General features: G+C 51.1%; 1 protein-coding gene across 1 annotated transcript in view; it reads left to right on the top strand.

The window, feature by feature from the left end:
- The first annotated feature begins 6,732 nt into the window (after window positions 1–6,732).
- Window positions 6,733–20,278, top strand: part of NLRP8 (NLR family pyrin domain containing 8) — a 14,259-nt gene continuing 713 nt past the window's right edge. Inside the window, exons 1-8 of the mRNA XM_006107015.2 lie at window positions 6,733–6,979; window positions 9,503–9,577; window positions 10,404–11,964; window positions 12,500–12,667; window positions 15,245–15,397; window positions 17,272–17,442; window positions 18,220–18,390; window positions 19,567–19,737. Of these exons, the coding sequence (XP_006107077.2) occupies window positions 6,733–6,979; window positions 9,503–9,577; window positions 10,404–11,964; window positions 12,500–12,667; window positions 15,245–15,397; window positions 17,272–17,442; window positions 18,220–18,390; window positions 19,567–19,737 (2,717 nt within the window). The remainder of the gene's footprint in view (window positions 6,980–9,502; window positions 9,578–10,403; window positions 11,965–12,499; window positions 12,668–15,244; window positions 15,398–17,271; window positions 17,443–18,219; window positions 18,391–19,566; window positions 19,738–20,278) is intronic.

Below are 20,278 nucleotides of genomic sequence, written 5' to 3'. Positions count from 1 at the left end.
GTCGGCGGAGGAGCTCATCCTGCCCACACACCAGAGTCCCGGCTTCCCTGAGACCTGTCCCGCTCACAGAACAAACAGGACCTGCACACAAGGAAGAGTGAGAACCGTAAACCATGGCCCTGGCCGGGTAGCTCCATTGCCTTAGAGCAGTGGTTGGCAAACTCATTAGTCAACAGAGCCAAATATCAACAGCACAGCAATTGAAATTTCTTTTGAGAGCCAATTTTTTTAAACTTAAACTATATAGGTAGGTACATTGTTATTAACTTAATTAGGGTACTCCTAAGGCTTAGGAAGAGCCACACTCAAGGGGCCAAAGAGCCGCATGTGGCTCGTGAGCCGCAGTTTGCCGACCACGGCCTTAGAACATCATCCCCATACGCCAAGGTTGTGGGTTTGATCCTGGGTCAGAGCACATACAAGAATCAACCAATGAATGCATGAATGAACTGAACAACAAATCAATTCTCTCTCTTTCTCTTTCTCTCTCTCTCTCCCCCCTCTCTAAAAATTAATGAAAATATATCCTCACCCTAGCCGGTTTGCTCAGTAGATAGAATGTCGGCCTGTCCTGGGTTTGATTCCCATCAAGTACCTCAGTTGCAGGCTCCTCCCTGTCCTGGGCCATGGTTGGGGCACATGCAAGAGGCAACCAATTGATGTGTTTCTCTCACATTGATATTTCTCTCTGCCTTTCCCACTCTCTCTAAAAGTCAATGAAAAAATATCCTCAGGTGAGGATTAAAAAAGAATCAACCAATGAATCCATGTATGAGTGGAACAACAAATCAATGGTTTTCTCTCTTTTTTTCTCTCTCTCTCTCTCCTTTCCTCTCTCTAAAAATCAACAAAAACATATCCTCGAGTATTAAAAAAAGTACATACCAACAGGGTCTCAGATGGGGAGGGATACTTGGTTTAGGGAGGGTTTTGGAGAAGAAGAGAAAGGAGCCATTACACACCAATCAGACTTCTAATCTCGGGAACTCGGAGAAGAGGTCAGCTCCACTCCTACCCCAGCCTGGGACTGGCCCTCTGGTTGATCTCAGCCTCCTCCAGGTCTATCTGTGGGCCCCCCTGATTGATGGCTTTTCTCCCACCCCCTCTGGACAGGTGCAGAATAACAGGTCCTGATAGGTTGAGAAACCACCAAGACCCAACTGTTGGGTGTTATCTCTGACCCCTTCTCCTCCAGGTGTAAATCATCGCTAGCTGGGAGGTGGAGCATAAATGGGTTTCTAACTAAAAACCACACTAGCCCACCCCAGCCCGTGTGCCTCAGTTGGTTGAGCATCGTCCTGTGCACCAAAAGGTCACCAGTTCGATCCCCAGTCAGGGCACATGCCCAGGTTGTAGGGTCAGTCCCCAGTTGGAGTGCGTATGGAAGGCAACCAATCGATGTTTCTCTCTCCCTCTCTCTCTAAAAACAAAACCACACTAGCCTAGTGTAAATGGAGTCCTCCCTCCCCAAAACCATTGATGCCAGTACCTCTCTGGGCTCCGGCACCTGGGAGACCTCATAAAACAATGAAAGACGAGAAAGGGGAAGAAAGAGTTGAGGAGGCTCTAGAATCAGAGGCAGCAATACCATTGCATGCAAATTGTAATTGAAAAATAAAATTAAAGCCCGGCCAGTGTGGCTCAGTGGTTGAGTGTCAACCTATGAACCAGGAGGTCACAGTTCGATTCCTGGCCAGGGCACATGCCTTGGTTGAAAGCTCGATCCCCAGTGTGGGGCGTGCAGGAGGCAACCGATCCATGATTCTGTCTCATCATTGATGTTTTTATCTCTCTCCCTCTCCCTTCCTCACTGAAGTCAATAAAAATATATTTTAAAAAAACAATAATTAAAGTAAAAATAAATTAATAAGATAAAGTCACAGAGGCAGTCACTGGCAGTGAGGAACCCGCCTCCCGTCTCCAGGAACCCTCCCCCCCCACACACACCCCGTGACACCATTTCATCACAGACCTGACCGCTTGCCCACAGAATCAGGAGTAAGTCAGACCCGTCTGAAGGCCACCACTATATCCACCGAAGGGGTTTGCCCATGGCACCAGCAATTTCCAATTGAAATGAGGCATTTTCAATCAGTAATTAGGACACAATGAGGAAGCCACGGGAGAAAGGTGTAAGAATTAGAATGCGTACGTCTTTTTTGATTGCATGTTTTGGATTTCTTCCCAGATAAATACCCAGAAGTGGAAGCGCTGGGTCCTGCGATAGTTCTCAGTTTTAATTTTTTGAGGAAACTCCATAGGGTTTTCCAGGGAATCGAGTCAGTGATATTGTAATAACCATGTATAGTGTCAGCTGGGTTCTCAGGGGGAATCATCTCATTAAGGGTATGGTTGTCTAACCACCGTGCCACACACCTGAAACTAATAGAAAATGGAATGTCAACTGTAACTGACCAATTTTTTTAAAATTTAGAAAAGATGGGTGAAAAAGGGTGAAGGGATTAAGAAGTACAAATTGCCACCCTAGCTGGTGTGATTCAGTGAATAGAGCATCAACCTTCAGACTGAAGGGTCCTGGGTTCAATTTCGGACAAGGGCTCATGCCCGGGTTTTGGGCTCGATCCCCAGTAGAAGGTGTATAGGAGGCAGCTGATCAATGATTCTCCCTCATTATTGATGTTTCTATCTCTCTCTCCCTCTCCCTTCCTCTCTGAAATCAATCAAAATGTAGTTTTTTAAAAGAAGTACAAATTGCCAGTTATGAAAACAGTCATGGGGACGTAAAGCACAGCACAGGGACTGTAGTCAACAATACTGTGATAAAGCCCTAGCTGGTTTGGCTCAGTGGACAGAGCATCAGCCTGCGGACTAAAGGATCCCAGGTTTGATCCCGCTCAGGGCACATGCCTGGGTTGCGAGTTTGATCCCCTGTAGGGGATATGCAGGAGGCAGCCAGTCAATGATTCTCTCTCATCATTGATGTTTCTCTCTCTCTCTCTCTCCCTCTCCCTTCCTCTCTGTGAAAAATCAATAAAATAGATATATTTTTTAAAAAACACAATACTGTGATAACGGTGGATGGGGCCAGGTGGGGACTAGACTTACCAGGGGGATCACTTTGTAATTTATATAAACACCTGACTGCTATGCTGTCCACCTGACACTAATATAATATGGACTGTCAACTGCAACAAATGAATTTGCCGAGGTCAGTGGAGTCCAATCTCATTATTCACGGTAGCTGTGTGCAGTAGTTACCAGGATCACCGAAGTCATGAATGCCGGACCGTGGCTTTGATAAGAAACTTGGGATTAAGTTCCTTCTATTAATTATTAATCAGTTAATAAAGAATTGGAAAGGAGCCCTAGCCGGTTTGGCTCAGTGGATAGAGCGTCAGCCTGTGGACAGAAAGGGTCCCAGGTTTGATTCTGGTCAAGGGCACGTACCTCAATTGCAGGCTCCTCCCTGGCCCAGACCCTGGTAGGGGCGCGTGCAGGAGGCAACCAGTCGATGTGTTTCTCTCACATCCATGTTTCTCTCTGTCTTTCCCTCTCTCTTCCACTCTCTCTAAAAATCAATGGAAAAATATCCTCAAGTGAGGATTTTAAAAAAGAAGAATTGGAAAGGAACCTCGAAAACCGGAAAAACTACTGGTCAAGGGCACATGCCCAGGTTGCGTGCGTGTGTGTGTGTGTGTGTGTGTGTGTGTGTCCTACACACTCTCTCGTCTCCCTTTGATGGGGCCTGCTGCTTTGGGCCCCACATCGGGTCAGTAGAATGGACACTCTGGGTGGGGGAGACTGGACAGGTGAGCAAGGTCAAGCAGGGAATGGCTCTGGAAGCTTCCACAGGGGAAGCCAGCGTTTGAACAGACTCCAGGAGTCTGGGGCGCCCTCCATGCCCGCCACTTCCCCAGGCTGCTCGTTGTGGATCTAAGAGGCCGGACGGATGGACAGACAGACGGGCTTCCTTCACACACGCGCAGCACCTATGAGAACAGCAGGGCAGCACCTGTGGGAACAGCCGTGCGCCCACCTTCACCTCCAGTCCCTGATGCTAAGCTTTCAAACCTGCGCAAAGGGGAAGTGTCAAGGCTCAGCCCCAGCCAATGGGAAGGGAGCCTCCGCCAATATATCAGGGCCGGGCAGGGCCCATGAGTGCCTTTTCCTTCTGCTTTCGGAGATGTTTTTAACAGGAAGGAGCCAGGAAGTCTGATTCCCTTCAGGGGTGAGTGGGGTTAGGGGGTTTCTTTTGTTTCTTTGTGGGGGTTTTCCCCTCTCCTTTCTGAGAGTTACACTAAGAGACACTGGGGTTCACCAAGTTCAGTTGGCCCACGTCACCTTGGAAAAGGACCGGCTCTGTCTCATTGATAAAAATCCTTATCAATGAGGCTCAGTGGGTTGAGCGTCGTCCCATGGACCAAGAGGTCACGGGTTCGATTCCTGGCAGGTGCCTGAGCTGCGGGCTGGATCCCTGGTGAGGGGCATGGAGGAGGCAGCCAATCAATGATTCCCTCTCATCATTGGTGTTTCTATCTCTCTCCCTCTCTCTCTGAAATCAATAAAAATATGATTTTAAAAGTTTGAAAAAGTTGAGATAGCTGTAGTCACAGAAGAGAAATAGTGAGGAGAGAAGAGTAGAACAGGAAGCGGTGAGGATATAGAAATGCTGGCTTTGACACCATCTTCAGTAAAGAAAATGACATTGCTGTGAAGCGGAAGGAAGGAAGGAAGGAAGGAAGGAAGGAAGGAAGGAAGGAAGGAAGGAAGGAAGAAGGGAAAAATTTTCAGCTCAGCTGCGTGGCTTATGGGTTTGGGCACTGAACATGATTTTAGCTGCTGGCTTGCACCACTCACAGTTTGGGCTGAAGTTAACCTACGTAAACTTCCCCTTTCCCCCCTTGTAAAATGAAGGGGAGAGGATCAATGTGATAGACGTCTTATGAAAATGTAAGGTTAAATGGACCCGAGGGTGGTCCAGATTCTACACTGACCCCGTCAAAGATGACAGCTTTTTACCTTTTAAAAATGTTTACCCGTGCCCTGGCCAGCGTGGCTCAGTGGCTTAGAGTGTCATGATCTTAGCAAGTTTCAATTACATACTACAATACTAAACACCATAGCCATGGCGCTGTGCATGCGGCTGCTGGGACTTATTTGTCTTATAACTGAATCTGTGGACCCCGCATAGCATCCCCCAGCCCCTGGCAACCCCCATTCTACTCTCTGGTCTTATGAGTTCACCTTTTTTAGATTCCCCATAGAAGTGAGATCCTACAGTATTTGTCTTTCTGTTTCTGACTGATTTTACTTAGCAGAGCGCCCTCCACGGGTATCCATATTGTTGCAAATGGCAGGACTTCCTTCTCTTAAGAAAAAAATTATTGTTGACACCATTACAGATGGCCCCCACTTCCCCACCCCTTTGCCCAGCTCCAGCCAGCCCCGGGCCCCCACAGCCTCCCTCTGGCCATCATTAACTATACTGTTGTCTGTGTCCATGGGCTACACATATGTGTGCTTCGGCTAATCCCTTCACCTTCTTCTATCCAGTTCCCCACCACCATCCCTCTTCCTTCTGACAGCTGTCCATCTATTCCACACTTCCATGCCCCTGGTTCTGTTTTATTAGTTAATTTTATTCAGTAGATTCCACATATAAGTGAGATCACATGGTATTTGTCTTTCTCTGACTGGCTTATTTTGCTTAGCATCATAACCTCCAGGTCCATCCATGCTGTCTCAAAGGGTAAAAGATCCTTCTTTTTGCCCTAGTTGGTTTGGCTCAGTGGATAGAGCGTCTGCCTGTGGACTGTAAGGTCCCAGGTTCAATTCCAGTCAAGGGCACGTGCCTGGGTTGTGGGTTCCATCCTCAGTAGGAGGTGTGCAGGAGGCAGCCAATCAATGATTCTCTCTCATCATTGATGTTTCTATCTCTCTCTCCCTCTCCCTTCCTCTCTGAAATTAATAAAAAATATATTTTAAAAGATCCTTCTTTTTCACAGCTGCATAGTATTCCCTGGTGTAAATGTCCCACAGCTTTTTTTTTTTTTCAGAGAGGAAGGAAGAGGGATAGAGAGCTAGACACATCAATGAGAGAGAAACATCGATCAGCTGCCTCCTGCACACCCCCTACCGGGGATGTGCCCGCAACCAAGGTACATGCCCTTGACCGGAATCAAACCTGGGACCCTTCAGTCCACAGGCTGACGCTCTATCCACTGAGCCAAACCAGTTAGGGCACCCCACAGCTTTTTTATCCACTCACCTACTGATGGGCACTTGGGCTGTCTCCAGATCTTGGCTATTGTAAATAACACTGCTATGCACATAGGAGTGCATACTAGTACATTCTTTCTGATTGGTGCTTCAGGATTCTTAGGATATATTCCCAGGAGTGGAATCGATGGGTTGAATGGCAGTTCTATTTTTACCTTTTTGAGGAAACGCCACACTGTTTCCCACAGTGGCTGCGTCCAGTGCACGTAGGGTTCCCCCTTCTCTGCATCCTCGCCAACACTTGCTTGTGGATGTCTTGATGGCATCCATTCATTTCCTCATGATCTCGTGTCTCCACAGGTCTTGTCTGCTCTCCCTCTCTCTCTCTTCTGATTGGTTGTTTTTATTGGTGGTGCCTGAGGTTCTCAGACTTGAGTGAAGATGGATTCTGACTCCTCATCCTCCTCCTCCTCCTCCACCACCTCCTCCTCTTCATCTACCTCAACCTTGCCATCCTTGCCCTCCTTCACCTCCCCTTTCAAAAGTGGGGTCATGCGGTACATGCTCTACTTAAGCCAGGAGGATCTGGAGAGGTTCAAGCAGCTCTTAGTGCGGGAGCAGCCCAAAGCAGGCTCCACCCAGATCACCTGGGACCAGGTGAGGACAGCCAGATGGGGCGAGGTGGTCCATCTCTTGACGGAGTCCTTCCCTGGTCACCTCGCTTGGGATATGGCTAATCACATCTTTGCCCAGATGGACAAGACCCAACTGTGCTATCTGACGCAGTTAGAACTACAAGGTGAGTAATCCTCTGGGCGGGGGGTGCATAGGGATGGGCTTGGGTGCTGACAAACTAAGTGCTTTACTGGCCACCTGAACAAGACGGCAAATAGTGGGGTGAGAGGGTGGCTCTGACCCCAAAAGGCAAAGACTCTCCTATTAGCGTATTTAATGAAGAAACCTGCCCTGACTGGTGTGTCTCAGTGAGTGGTTAGAGTGTTGTCCCACTCACTGAAGGATCAAGGATTCAATTCCTGGTCAAGAGTATAAGGGCATGGCCCTAGCCATTCGGGCTCAGTGGATAGAGCATCGGCCTGTGGACGAAAGAGTCCCAGGTTTGATTTCGGTCAAGGGCACATACCTTGGTAGCAGGCTCCTCCCCGGCCCAGGCCCTGGTCGGGGCTTGTGCAGGAGGCAACCAATCGGTGTGTTTCTCTCACATGGACGTTTCTCTCTGTCTTACCCTCTCTCTTCCACTCTCCCGAAAAATCAATGGGCAAAATATCCCCAGGTGAGGATTAAAAAGGAATAAAAGAGTATAAGGGCAGGTGCCTGGGTGGCAGCTCTGATCCCAGGCCCTAATTGGGGCTGGTCGGGGAGGCAACCAATTGATGCATCCCTCTCACATGTATGTTTCCCTCTCTCTCCACATCTTCCTCTCTCTCCCCTTTCCTCTCTCCCTTCCACTCTCTCTAAACATCAATGGGGCCCTGACTGGTTTGGCTCAGTGGATAGAGCATCGGCCTGCAGACTGAAAGGTCCCAGGTTCAATTCTGGGCAAGGGCATGTACCTTAGTTGCAGACACATCCCCAGTAGGAGGTGTGCAGGAGGCAGCTGATCGATGTTTCTCTCTCATCAATGTTTCTAACTCTCTCTCCCTCTCCCTTCCTCTGTGTAAAAAAATCAATAAAGTATATATATATTTTAAAACACATCCATGGGGGTGCCCTAGCCAGTTTGGCTCAGTGGATACAGTGTCGACCTGTGGACTGAAGGGTTCTGGGTTTGATTCCTGATCAAGGGCCCATGCCTGGGTTGTGGGCTCGATCCCCAGTAGGGGCGTGCAGGAGGCAGCCGATCCATAATTCTCTCTCATCATTGATGTTTCTATCTCTCTTCCCCTCTCACTTCCTCTTTGAAATCAATAAAAATATTTTTTTAAATGTAAAAATAAATAAATAAATATACCTCAATGAGACATTTACCAAGAACCAAATCTACCCAACATTTAAAAAAAAAGAACCAATGTCTACCTATATAATTTTATACACATATAAATATCCACAGATAGGAACATGTCCATAGAAGATAGGCCCCTACACCTGAAGTGTATATATATTTTATATATGCATGCATGTGTGAGGGTCCATATCTGTGTGTATTTCTCCCTTAGTGTTGGCTGGGCCATGCATTTATTTATTTATTCAATACTAGAGGCCCGGTTCACAGATTTGTGCACTGGTGGGGTCCCTTGGCCTGGCCTGTGGGGATCAGGCAGAAACTGGCTCTCGGACACCCCCTGAGGGGTCCTGGATTGGGAGAGGGCAATTCTCGAGTGATGCACCCTGGAATTGGGCTCCCTCCTCTCTGGTTCCCAGTGCATCACCTGAGAACCGCAGCTGCCAAGTCACCACAGCTCAGCAGCTCCTGTGTTGAGTGTCTGCCCCCTGGTGGCCGGTGCATGCCATAGCTACCAGTCAGATGGTCAGACAGTTGCTTAGGCTTTTATAAAGAGAGACTAGAGGCCTGGTGCATAAAATTTATTCCCTGGAGGGGGGAGGGTGACCCCTCAGCCCAGCCTGCACCCTCTTGCAGTATGGGACCCTTTGGGGGATGTCTGCCTGCCAGCTTAGGCCCCTCCTCTGGGCAGGACATCCCTCTCACAGTCCAGTACCCCTTGCTCCTTCTGCTTGCCTGCTTGCTGCTCCTTACCACTCTGCTCGCTGCTCCTTAGCACTGCTGCGAAGGTGGGAGAGGCTCCCGCCACTGCCACTGCACTTTCCAACCATGAGCCTGGGTTCTGGCTGAGCAGCGCTCCCCCCGTGGGAGCACACTGACCACCAGGGGGCAGCTCCTGCATTGAGCATCTGCCCCCTGGTGGTCAGTGTGCATCATAGCAACCAGTTGTTCTGGTCGTTCCGCCGTTGGTCACTTAGATTTTTATTATATAGATGTTTTTATTGATTTTTAGAGAGAGGGAGAGAGAGATCAATGAGAGAAAAACATCAGTTGGCTGCCTCCCACATGCCCCTACTGGGGATCGAGCCCACAATCAGGAATTGAACTGGCGACCTCTTGGTGCACACGATGACACACAACCATCAGGTCTAAGCAATACACGTACGTGTTCTTGAACACCTTCCCTGGCCCATGAGGAAACAGCACCCTTTTCTCTCTCCCTGACATCCCGATGGAGTCCAGCTAGTGCTCTTCTCCCTGAATGAAGGTGGGAGGCCCTTGAAGGGGTGGCCACTGCTCTCCAGGGAGGGCCCACATCGCTCCTCATCTCAATGGAGCAGCCTCTTCTCTTGTCCATTGCAGAGCTCCTGCCTCACCTGGAGCCCACGGGCCCACCCCCAAGAAGAGCACTGAGGACCTTGGAGGAGGAATACTCTGGTATGTGTGGAAGGCGTGGCAAGCGCTGTAGGGAGACAGGCTATGGGTCATTCCTAAGGCCAGGGGAGTGGTCGATGAATTTGGTGTCTCTTTTTCTCTCCTTTTTTTTCCAACCCTTCTTTTATGGATTTAAGAGAAGATATGCGTTTTTATTAATTTTTGAGAGAGGAGAAAGAGAGAGCCCTAGCCCGTTTGCCTCAGCTGTGGGCTTGATCCCCAGTGTGGGGCTCTCTCTCTCTCTCTCTCTCTCTCTCTCTCTCTCTCATCATTGATGTTTCTATCTCTCTCTCTTTCTCCCTTCCTCCCTGAAATCAATAAAAATATATTTTAAAAATAATAATAGTCCTAGCCCATTTGGCTCAGTGGATAGAGCGTCGGCGAGTTAGAAACATCGATGAGAGAGAAACATCAATCAGCTGCCTCCTGCACATCCCCCACCGGGGATGTGCCCACAACCCAGGTACATGCCCTTGACCGAAATCGAACCTGGGACCTCTCAGTCAGCAGGCTGACCCTCTATCCACTGAGCCAAACCGGTTTCGGCAGAAGATATATTTTTAAAATAAATAATAATAATAAAGTGCCCTGGCTAGTTTTGCTTAGTGGATAGAGCTCCTGCCTGCGGACTGAAGGGTCCCAGGTTCAAGTCCAGTCAAGGGCACATGCCCAAGTTGCAGGCTCGATCCACAGTGTGGGGTATGCAGGAGGCAGCTCATCAATGATTCTCTCATCAGTGATGTTTCTCTCTCTCTCTCTCTCTCTCTCTCTCTCTCTCTCTCTCTCGCTTTCTCTCTTGCCCCCCCCCCCCCGTCTCTCCTTCCCCTAGCCATGGGACAGCGCTACCGGGAGCAGGTGCTGGACCACTACTTCCACCCGGTGGACGGCCTGGCGTGGCCCAAGAACCAGGCGGACTTCTTCTACCAGGACATCCTCCCGCACCAGAGGTTCCTGCCCTGTCTGTTCCTCCCCTGCAGGACTCACGGCCGGCCGCCCCGGACAGTAGTCCTGCGGAGTGTGGCCGGAGCAGGGAAAACCACGCTGGCGCACCAGGTGATGCTGGAGTGGGCGGGGCGCACCTTCTACCCGCACAAGGCCTGGTGCGCCTTCTATGTCCACTGCCGCCACGTGGTCCAAGATGAAGAGCAGAGCCTGTGCGGTCTGCTGTCCCGCCAGTGGCCCCAGGCAGGGGCGCTGGCCGCCAAGGCCCTGGCCAGGCCAGAACAGCTGCTGCTCATCCTCGATGGCTTCGAGGTGCTGGCCTTGCCCCTGGCTCACAGGCGCAAGGATCTGAGAGCGGACTGGAGTCGGAAGCTGCCGGTCCCCATCCTCCTGGCCAGCCTGCTGAGCGGGAAGATGCTGCCCCAGGCCTCGCTGCTGGTCCTGCTGAGATTCTCCTCCTGGAGGGTCCTCAAGCCCCTGCTGAGCTGCCCCTCGGTCCTGACCCTCTCGGGGTTCACCGCCCCGGAAAGGACCCGGTATCTCCGGAGGTACTTTGGGGACGGGAGGGCAGCCGACAAGGCCGTGGATTTCCTCCGGGGCAGCGCCATCCCCTCCTCCATGTGCCAGGCGCCCGCCGTGTGCTGGCTGGTCTGCTTGTGCCTCAAGGAGCCGATGGAGAGGGGCGCCGACCTCTTCCTCGCCTTCCCCAACGCGGCCGCCCTGTTCGCCCGGCACCTGTCCAACGCCTTGGTGGCCGCGGTCGGGGGCCTTCCGGGGACCCTTCTCCAAGAATGCCTGCAGGGGGCGTGCTCCCTGGCAGCAGAGGGCATGTGGGCCGCGCGCTGGGTATTTGGGGAGAAGGAGCTGGAGCGCGCCCAGCTGGGCCCGGAGGCCGTGGATGCTCTGCTGCGCGCCCATGTCCTCCAGAGCGTGGTGAGGGGCGAGGCCCGCTACACCTTCGTCCTCCTGAGCTTCCAGGAGTTTTTCGCCGCCTTGTGGTACGTGCTCTGCTTCCCAGGGCGGTTCCCCGAGTTCCAAAAGCTGGACCGGGCCCAGGTGAGGCGCCTGCTGGCCCAGCCCAGCCGGAGGAGGAACGACCTGGCCCACATGGCGCTCTTCCTTTTCGGCCTCTTCAACGAGACGTGCGCCCGGGCGGTGGGGAGGTCTTTCCGGTGCGAGGTGTCCCTGGGGAACAAGGAGGTGTTGTGCCGGACAGCCCTGTGGCAGGACCGCCTGCCCACCAAGCACCACGGGCTGCCCCTGCTGTTCTACTGCCTGCACGAGACGCGGGAAGAGGCATTCCTGGCCCAGGTGCTGCAGCCCTGCAAGCAGGCCACGCTGATGATCGCCAAGCACAGGGACCTGCAGGTGTGCGCTTTCTGCCTCCGCTGCTGCCAGCACCTGCGGGAGATGCAGCTGATCTTGACCCTGACCATCCACAAGGCGATGTGAGTGCTCTGAGCCTGCCCTCGCGCATCTGCTGGATCCCGGGACCCTGCACACCTGGCCTGGGCACCTGGGGTTAGGGTTAGGGTTAGGGGAGGCCATGATCTTCCTGCAATGAACTGGGAAATCTTGTAATAGGTCTCTGGGCTTTATTTTTTTTTCTAAATTTTTGAAAAATATGTCTTTATTGATTTCAGAGAGGAAGTGAGAGGGAGAGAGAGAGAGAAAGATCAACAATGAGAGAGAGTCATGCATCGGCTGCCTCCTGCACGCCCCACACTGGGGATCCAGCCCGCAACCCAGGCATGTGCCCTGACCGGGAATCGAACGATGACCTCCCGGTTCATAGGTTGATGCTCAACCACTGAGTTACGCTGGCCAGGCTGGGCCTTTCTCGTTATGGGAGAGTCTTATTAGCCTCATGACGGGGTCTATGATGGTAACTAGGGTGGGGCCCTCCAACCTGAGTTGACTGCCCATTTTCTACAGTGTCACCTCTAACCCTGACTCCCTTTTGGACTCTTCCCTCCCACACAGACCAGAAGGCACCAACTGGCGCCTCTGCTGGTGGGAGGAGCTCTGCATGGCGCTGGCTCTGCAGGACTTGGAGGCCCTGTCCCTGACCAACAGCGTCATAGAGCTGGACGCCATGCAGGCCCTCAGCGCGGCCCTGAAGAGCCCTCGCTGCCAACTGCACACCCTAAGGTGAGCCCCACAGGGCCCAATGGTCTCCGCCCACTCATCTCACGGGCACCATGCTCTCTGGGTCCCATCCCCCTGGGCTGCCTCGAAGGGCACATGATGTGTTTTGTATTTCAGAGAGTTACCACTACAATGTTTCCTCGTGCTCAGTGAGTTGGGGTGTCATCCTGTGCACAGAAGGCTGGGGGTTTGACTCCGGTCTGTCAGGGTGGATGCAGGAGGCAGCCAATCGGTGGTTCTCTCTCACCATTTCTGGTGGGTGGTGAGGAAGCAAAAGCTACTCTCTCAGCAAATGTCACACATATAATAGTGTGAACTCCCGTCACTGAGCTGGACATTGGATCCCCCCAAGAACTGATCTATCTTTTTTTTTTAATTTTTTTATTGTTTAAAGTATTACAGAGGGTATTACATATGTGTCCTTTTTCCCCCCGCCCTTGACAATCCCCTGGCCTCCCCTACCCCCCAGTGTCTTATGCCCATTGGTTATGCTTATATGCATGCATACAAGTCCTTCGGTTGATCTCTTACCCCCCTCCTTTCTGCCCCCCAACCCTCCCCGGCCTTCCCGCTGCAGTTTGACAATCTGCAACTTTGTGCCCTTTGACCAGCATCTCTCCACCCCCAAATTCCTGGTAACCACCGTTCTAGTCTCTGGTTCCAAGTTTCATGCAGCTAGAAAATGACAATTCGGTGATACAGTAGGTCCTCGGGTTACATCGGAGATCCGTTCCTACGCGCAACATAATGCAATTTTCACCGTAAGTCGGAACCCACCTACATGAGCACCTCCGTCACTCACTATGGAGCATAGACACAGCAGTAATGAAGTGGAATAAAAAAAAATTTAAAAGAAAGATAACAATTCCTGACCTTTACTTGTGGTAAATAAATAATAAAATACATAAAGCACATATGCCCATACGTCGAAATGATGGAACTTTTTTTTTTTATAAATAAATGGGAGATGGAGACGTAACCACAAAACGAGGTACGTTGAGTCCGATGTAACCCAAGGACTGCCTGTAATATCCTAGACGTGTCTGAGATAGGGAAACCAACCCTCTCGTTTCCTTTCCGTCTGCCCACCACACTCCTTTGCATCTGTCAGAGCTGAGGAGGACCTAGACCACCTCTGCGTCTGCCTGCCCTTCTTTGTTTTTAATGTTTTTATTGATTTCAGAGAGGGAGGGAGAGGGAGAGAGAGATGGGAACATCAATGATGAGAGAATCATTGATCGGCTGCCTCCTGCATGCCTCACACTGGGGGTGGAGCCCACAACCCGGGCATGTGCCCTGACTGGGAATTTAACTGTGACCTCCTGGTTTATAGGTTGACGCTCAACCACTGAGCCACGCGGCTGGCCTGCCTGCCTTACTTTTACAGAACAGGAGGCCCTGAGGTGGTGAGAAAAATTCTTTGACTTGAGGTGGAGGCCTGACTTGACAAGGTGGCGGCCTGTGACTTAGAAAGAGTTGCCTCAGGGGATGGAGTCTCCATTCTTCCCCTTGAAGACTGTTTGGTGAAGAAATGTAAAAAACAGCTGATGCCCTAGCTAGTTTCTCAGTGGTTAGATCATTGGCCTGAGGACTGAAGGGTCCCAGGTTCAATTCTGGTCAAGGTCACATGCCTGAGCTGCAGGCTTGATCCCCCTTGTGGGGTGTGTAGGAGGCAGCCAATCAATGATCCTCTCTCATTATTGATGTTTCTATCTCTCCCTTACTCTCTGAAATCAATAAGAATATTTTTTTTAAAAAAAATCAATGGTAAAAATCCTTGAGGAAGGATCCTATATAATAAAAGCTAATATGCTAAGTGTCCGGTCATCCAGTTGGCCGTTCAACCAATCAAAGCATAATATGCTAATGATATGCTAAGGCCACTCAACTGCTCACTATGACATGCACTGACAACTAGGGTGCAGACACTCTGACGGTAGGTTAGCTTGTTGCTGGGGTTCAGCCAATCAGGAATGAGCGAGACAGGCTGGATGCACCCTGGAGCTCTCCCGCAGTCCCTCCCTGGCTGGCCAACCTCCCACGTCCCTCCCCAGCCCCGATCATGCACTAGTGGGGTCCCTTGACCTGGCCCGCGCCTTCTCACAATCCGGGACCCTTCAGGGGATGTTGGAAAGTCAGTTTTGACCGATCCTGCAGGCCAGGCCGAGGGACCCCACTAGTGCACGAATTGGTGCACTGGGTCTCTAGTAAATAAATAACAAACAAAACAAAACAGCTGAATTGCAAGGACTGAATGGAGACCCAGGCTCATCTTCTTCTTTAGAGCCAATGGTTGGACAGCCAGTGTTGGCCCCAAATGCACATCCCTTTCTGCCGATAACTCGTGGCTAGATTTCCAGGCTGGGGAAGATGTTTGTTTTTAATGTTTTTATTGATTTCAGAGAGGGAGGGAGAGGGAGAGAGAGATGGGAACATCAATGATGAGAGAATCATTGATCGGCTGCCTCCTGCATGCCCCACATTGGGGGTGGAGCCCGCTCTGCGGTGGGAGATGGATGAGGCTCTGTGGGCGCTGTGTTCCCTGGGTAGCTGAGGCATGGCGTTTTGTGTGGCCCCCAGGTTGGAAGGCTGCTCGGTCACCCCTGGAAGTATGCTTGAATTTGCCAAAGACCTTTCAAGTAACCTGAAGCTGAAGACGCTGATGGTACGGAGGATCTACCTGAAGGACGAGGGGGCCTGTTCCCTGTCCAAGGTCCAGTGGGAGAGGCTGGCGTAAGTGCTGTTCTTGTTGCCATGGGACTGTGGCTTGTTTGGTCACATGAGTGCTTCTGGGACAAAGGCAGTGATAGGGGAATGTGTGTATCATGAGACACACTTAAGTCCTTTTAAAAATATATATATATTTGTATTGATTTCAGAGAGGAAGGGAGAGGGAGATAGAAACATCAATGATGAGAGAGAATCACTGATCGGCTGCCTCCTGCATGCCCCACATGGGATCGAGCTCACAACCCGGACATGTACCCTGACCAGAATGGAACTGTGATCTCCTGGTTCATAGGTCGATGCTCAACCACAGAGCCATGCCGGCCAGGCCACATCCCTCCTTACTAATAGATTTTTTTTTCACAGTCCTACTATTCATCTCGGTCTCTCTAACACGAATGCCCACTCATGTCTTTAATGCATCTTTCTGCATTTTTATAAGTCCCATCCCCCTGTGGGTCCCCCATTCCTCCTCTACCTCTATCCTCTGGATCCCACTGATCCCCAGCCCACCACCCCTTCCATCGGTCATCCCACTTCCAGTCCTCTCTTTTAAACCGTAGGCCCCTCAGAGGTGGTCCCAGATGTAGGAGGAGGCTTTTGTGTTTAAAAGGAAAGAAAGCCCAACTGGAATGTCCATCCCTCAGTAAGAGACAAAGAAAACCCAGTCATGGCCCTGGCCCGGTGGCTCAGTTGGTTAGAGCAGTGGTCGGCAAACTCATTAGTCAACAGAGCCAAATATCAACAGTACAACGATTGAAATTTCTTTTGAGAGCCAAATTTTTTAAACTTAAACTATATAGGTAGGTACATTGTTATTAACTTAATTAGAGTATTCCTAAGGCTTAGGAAGAGCCACACCCAAGGGGCCAAAGAGCCACATGTGGCTCGCGAACCACAGTTATATATTATGTATATTATATATTATTGCATAAATTATATATTATCCTATATAATAAAAGCCTAATGTGCTAAGTGTCTGGTTGACCAGATGACCATCCAACCAATCAAAGCATACTATGCTAATGATATGCTAAGTCTTCTCAGCCATTCGCTATGATGTGCACTGACCACCATGGGCAGACACTCTAACCCAGTAGGTTAGCTTCGCTGCTGGGGTCAGCCCAATCATGACTGAGCGAGACAGGCTGGACATACCCTGGAGCCCTCCCACAGTCCCTCCCCAGCTGGCCACCCTCCCGCATCTCTCCCTGGCCCCAATTGTGCACTGGTTCCCTCAGCCTGGCCTGTGCCCTTTCGCAATCCAGGACACCTCGGGGGATGTCAGAGAGCTGATTTCTGCCTGATCCCGCAAGCCAGGCCAAGGGACCCCACTGGTGCACGAATTCGTGCACTGGGCCTGTAATATATATTACATATATATTATATTACATATATAATATATAGCATTATATATAACAAATTATATATCATATATCATAGTATTATATATAACATAATTATATATTAATATAATTATATATTCTATATTATGTATTATATATTTATTATTTATTTTATATTATATTTAATGTAAATGTATATCATATATATATATATATATATATATATATATATATATATATATATATATTATGCAGTTATGCCTGATTAGTGTGACTTAGTGGTTGAGTTTTGACCCATGAACCAAGAGGTCCATGATTTGATTCCCGGACAGGGCACATGCCCAAGTTTCAGGCTCAATCCCTGATGGGGGTTGTGCAGGAGCCAACTGATTGATGATTCACTCTCATCAATGTTTCTATCTCTCTTCTCCCTTTCCCTTCCTCTCTCTCTGAAATCAATAAAAAATGTATTTTTGGGAAACACACACAGTGGTGGGTGGAAAGTGAGTGACCTGCCATCTGTGTGTGCCCCAGGCTGGAGTGCTGTGACTACACGCTACTCTCCTATCGAAGCCTCATCCTCCCTCTCAGCAGCAACCACAGGCTGACCCACCTGAGCCTGGCCGGGAACGCCCTGAGGCACGAAGGTGCCAAGGACCTGTGGAGCGCCCTGCAGAAAGCCAAGTGCCCACTACAGAGGCTCGTGTGAGTCCCAAGTGCTCTGTTCCTAATCTCGGGGTGTACAGCACAGCGCAGGGAATGGAGTCATAATCTATATATATATAAGCCTAATGTGCTAATTGTCCCTCCAACTGGGCGATCATTTGACCAGTCGCTATGACATGCACTGACCACTAGGAGGCAGACACTCAATGCAGGAGCTGCTGAGCTGTGGTGTCTTGGCAGCAGCGGTTCTTGAGTAACACACCCCAAAACCAGAGAGGAAGGGGCCCAATTCCTCACGGGGCTATGCAATTCCACCTTCTGCCGGGGGTTATGTTGTTGTGGGGCACTGTTGGCCCCAAATCTGGTTTACTGCACAGTTATGTTTGCGTTCCACACCCTGTAGTGACAGCAACTTTGCAGAGTACCCTCTCACACTCCAGAACCCCTCGGGGGATGTCAAACTTCCGGTTTTGGCCTGATCCCTGCAAGTCAGGCTGAGGGACCCCACCTGCCGGAGGAACCCCACTCATTCTGCAAATGCCCTTCAAGCTATGCTGTCACCCCAGATGCGGCCAGCTGGGGAAAGACCATGGGAGGTTGGCTCCAGGGCATGTCCGGCCCATCTCACCCAGTCCCGCCCCACCAGCCACCTTATAATTTCCTTTCGATGTACACGAATCCGTGCACCAGGCCACTAGTATCTCAACCTGTTACACACACACACACACACACACACACACACACACACACACGGCAGGAAGGAGGCCCCACAGAAGGGTGTGTGGGTTGGTTCTTCCCTCCGTGTTCTCTCTGCAGCCTGAGGAACTGCGCCCTGACTGCCTGCTGCTGCTGGGAGGCAGCCTGCGCTCTTGTCCAGATCACCACCCTGCAAAGCCTGGACCTCAGCTTTAACAACCTGACAGATGAGGGGTTGGACCAGTTCTGCAAGACCCTGGAGAACCGTAACTTCGGACTCCAGGTGCTTGAGTGAGTGGCTCCCCCACCCCTAACCCTGCCCTGCTGTGAGACCAGAGCAAGGGTGGTCTCAGGAGGGAAAATGGGGACATCTGCGTGCATCACTGGGTTTTTCTCCGTCAGGTTGGAGGACTGGGGCATTTCAGAACAGGGGTTCTCCAAGTGTGGTCCTCAGATGAGAAATGTCCTGGGACACTGTTAGAAATGCCAATTCTTTTATTTTTAAACTAGAGGCCCAGTGCACGAATTTATGCACCAGTGGGGTTCCTCAGGCTGGCCTGCGGAATCAGGCCAAAACAGGCTCTCTGACATCCCCCGAGAGGTCCCGAATTGTGAGAGGGTATAGGCCAGGCCAAGGGACCCCACGGGTGCACAATGGGGGCTGGGGAGGGACGCTGGAGGTTGGCCAGCCAGGGAGGGACCGAGAGAGGGCTCCAGGGTGTATCCAGTCAGTCTCGCTTAGTCCCAATCGGCCGGACCCCAGCAGCAAGCTAACCTACTAGTTGGAGCATCTGCCCCCTGGTGGTCAGTGCACATCATAGCAAGCGGTTGAGCGGCCTTAGCATATCATTAGCATATTATGCTTTGATTGGTTGAATGGCCAACCAGTCAACTGGACACTTAGTATATTAGGCTTTTATTATATAGGATATATCTTTATTGATTTCAGAGAGGAAAGGATAGGGAGAGAGAGAAAGAAATATCAATGATGAGAGAGAATCATGGACTGGCTGTCTCCTGCATGCCCCCCCCCCCTACTGGGGATCAAGCCTGCATGTGCCCTGACTGGGAATGGAACCATGACTTCCTGGTTCCTAGGTCGCCAGTCAACCACTGAGCCACGCTGGCCAGACATTGGTTGCTTCTTGTATGTGCCCTGAGTGGGGATCAAACCCGCAACCTTGGCATATCAGGATGACACTCTAACCAGCTGAGCTCCCCAGCCAGGGCAGCATTCAATTTTTGAAGGATTATATGGCTCATACCATCTCAGAATTAGGGATGGTGCAGCCTACTCTGAATAATTGCCCACAACACACAAAACAACTGACCCAAAACCTCAAAATGCATTTGGAGGGAGGGGACTTGCTCCCCCCGGAGTGTGTCTCCCGGGCTGTGACCTTTGTCCGGCTGAGCTCTCAGACGTGGGACATGGGGACTCTCCTGCCGTCCGTGTCCGCCCCGCAGGCTGGAGAGGTGCCAGCTCACCTCCGACTGCTGCCAGGCCGTGGCCTCCTTGCTCTGCCGCCACCCGAGCCTGAGGCACCTGGACCTGAGAAAGAATGACATTAGGCTCAGGGGCGCCGAGCTCCTATACCAGACCTTCGACAACTGGAAGTGGAAGACGGAGATTGTCCTGTAAGTGTCTCAGAGACCCTGGACCTCAGGTGGCTCTGCAGGTGTCGCTAACGCTCTTCTCTCCGTTCCTGGGGGTTTGGGCTCTTGTTTCCATGGCCAAGCAAACCCAACCCCCCCTTCCCACTCCCACCCCCAGCTGGTGTGGCATTGGAGAGTGGACCTGGATTCTTCGGGCTGATGTTCAATTGTCTCTTCATCTTATCTCCTTCTCTTTCTCCTCCTCCTCCCTCCCCTTCTCCCCCCCTTCACCCTACGGCTCCTTCTCCTCCTCCTCCTCTTCCTCCTCCTCTTCTTCCTCCTCCTTCTCCTCCTCTTCCTCCTCCTCCTTCTTCTCCTCCTTCTCCTCCTCCTCCTTCTCCTCCTCCTCTTCCTCCTCCTCCTCCTCCTCCTTCTCCTCCTCCTCCTCCTCTTCCACCTCCTCTTCCTTCTCTTCCTCCTCCTCCTTCTTCTCCTTCTTCCCCTCCTCCTCCTCCTCTCCCTCCTCCTCCTCCTCCTCCTTTCTCTCCTCCTTCCCCTCTTCCTCTTCCTCTCCTCTGCACAG

The sequence above is a fragment of the Myotis lucifugus genome, unplaced genomic scaffold (assembly GCF_000147115.1).
Source record: "Myotis lucifugus unplaced genomic scaffold, Myoluc2.0 scaffold_977, whole genome shotgun sequence".
NCBI classification, from domain to species: domain Eukaryota; kingdom Metazoa; phylum Chordata; class Mammalia; order Chiroptera; family Vespertilionidae; genus Myotis; species Myotis lucifugus.
Note: the sequence above shows the minus strand (reverse complement) of the source record. Positions and strands in the feature narration are given on the sequence as shown.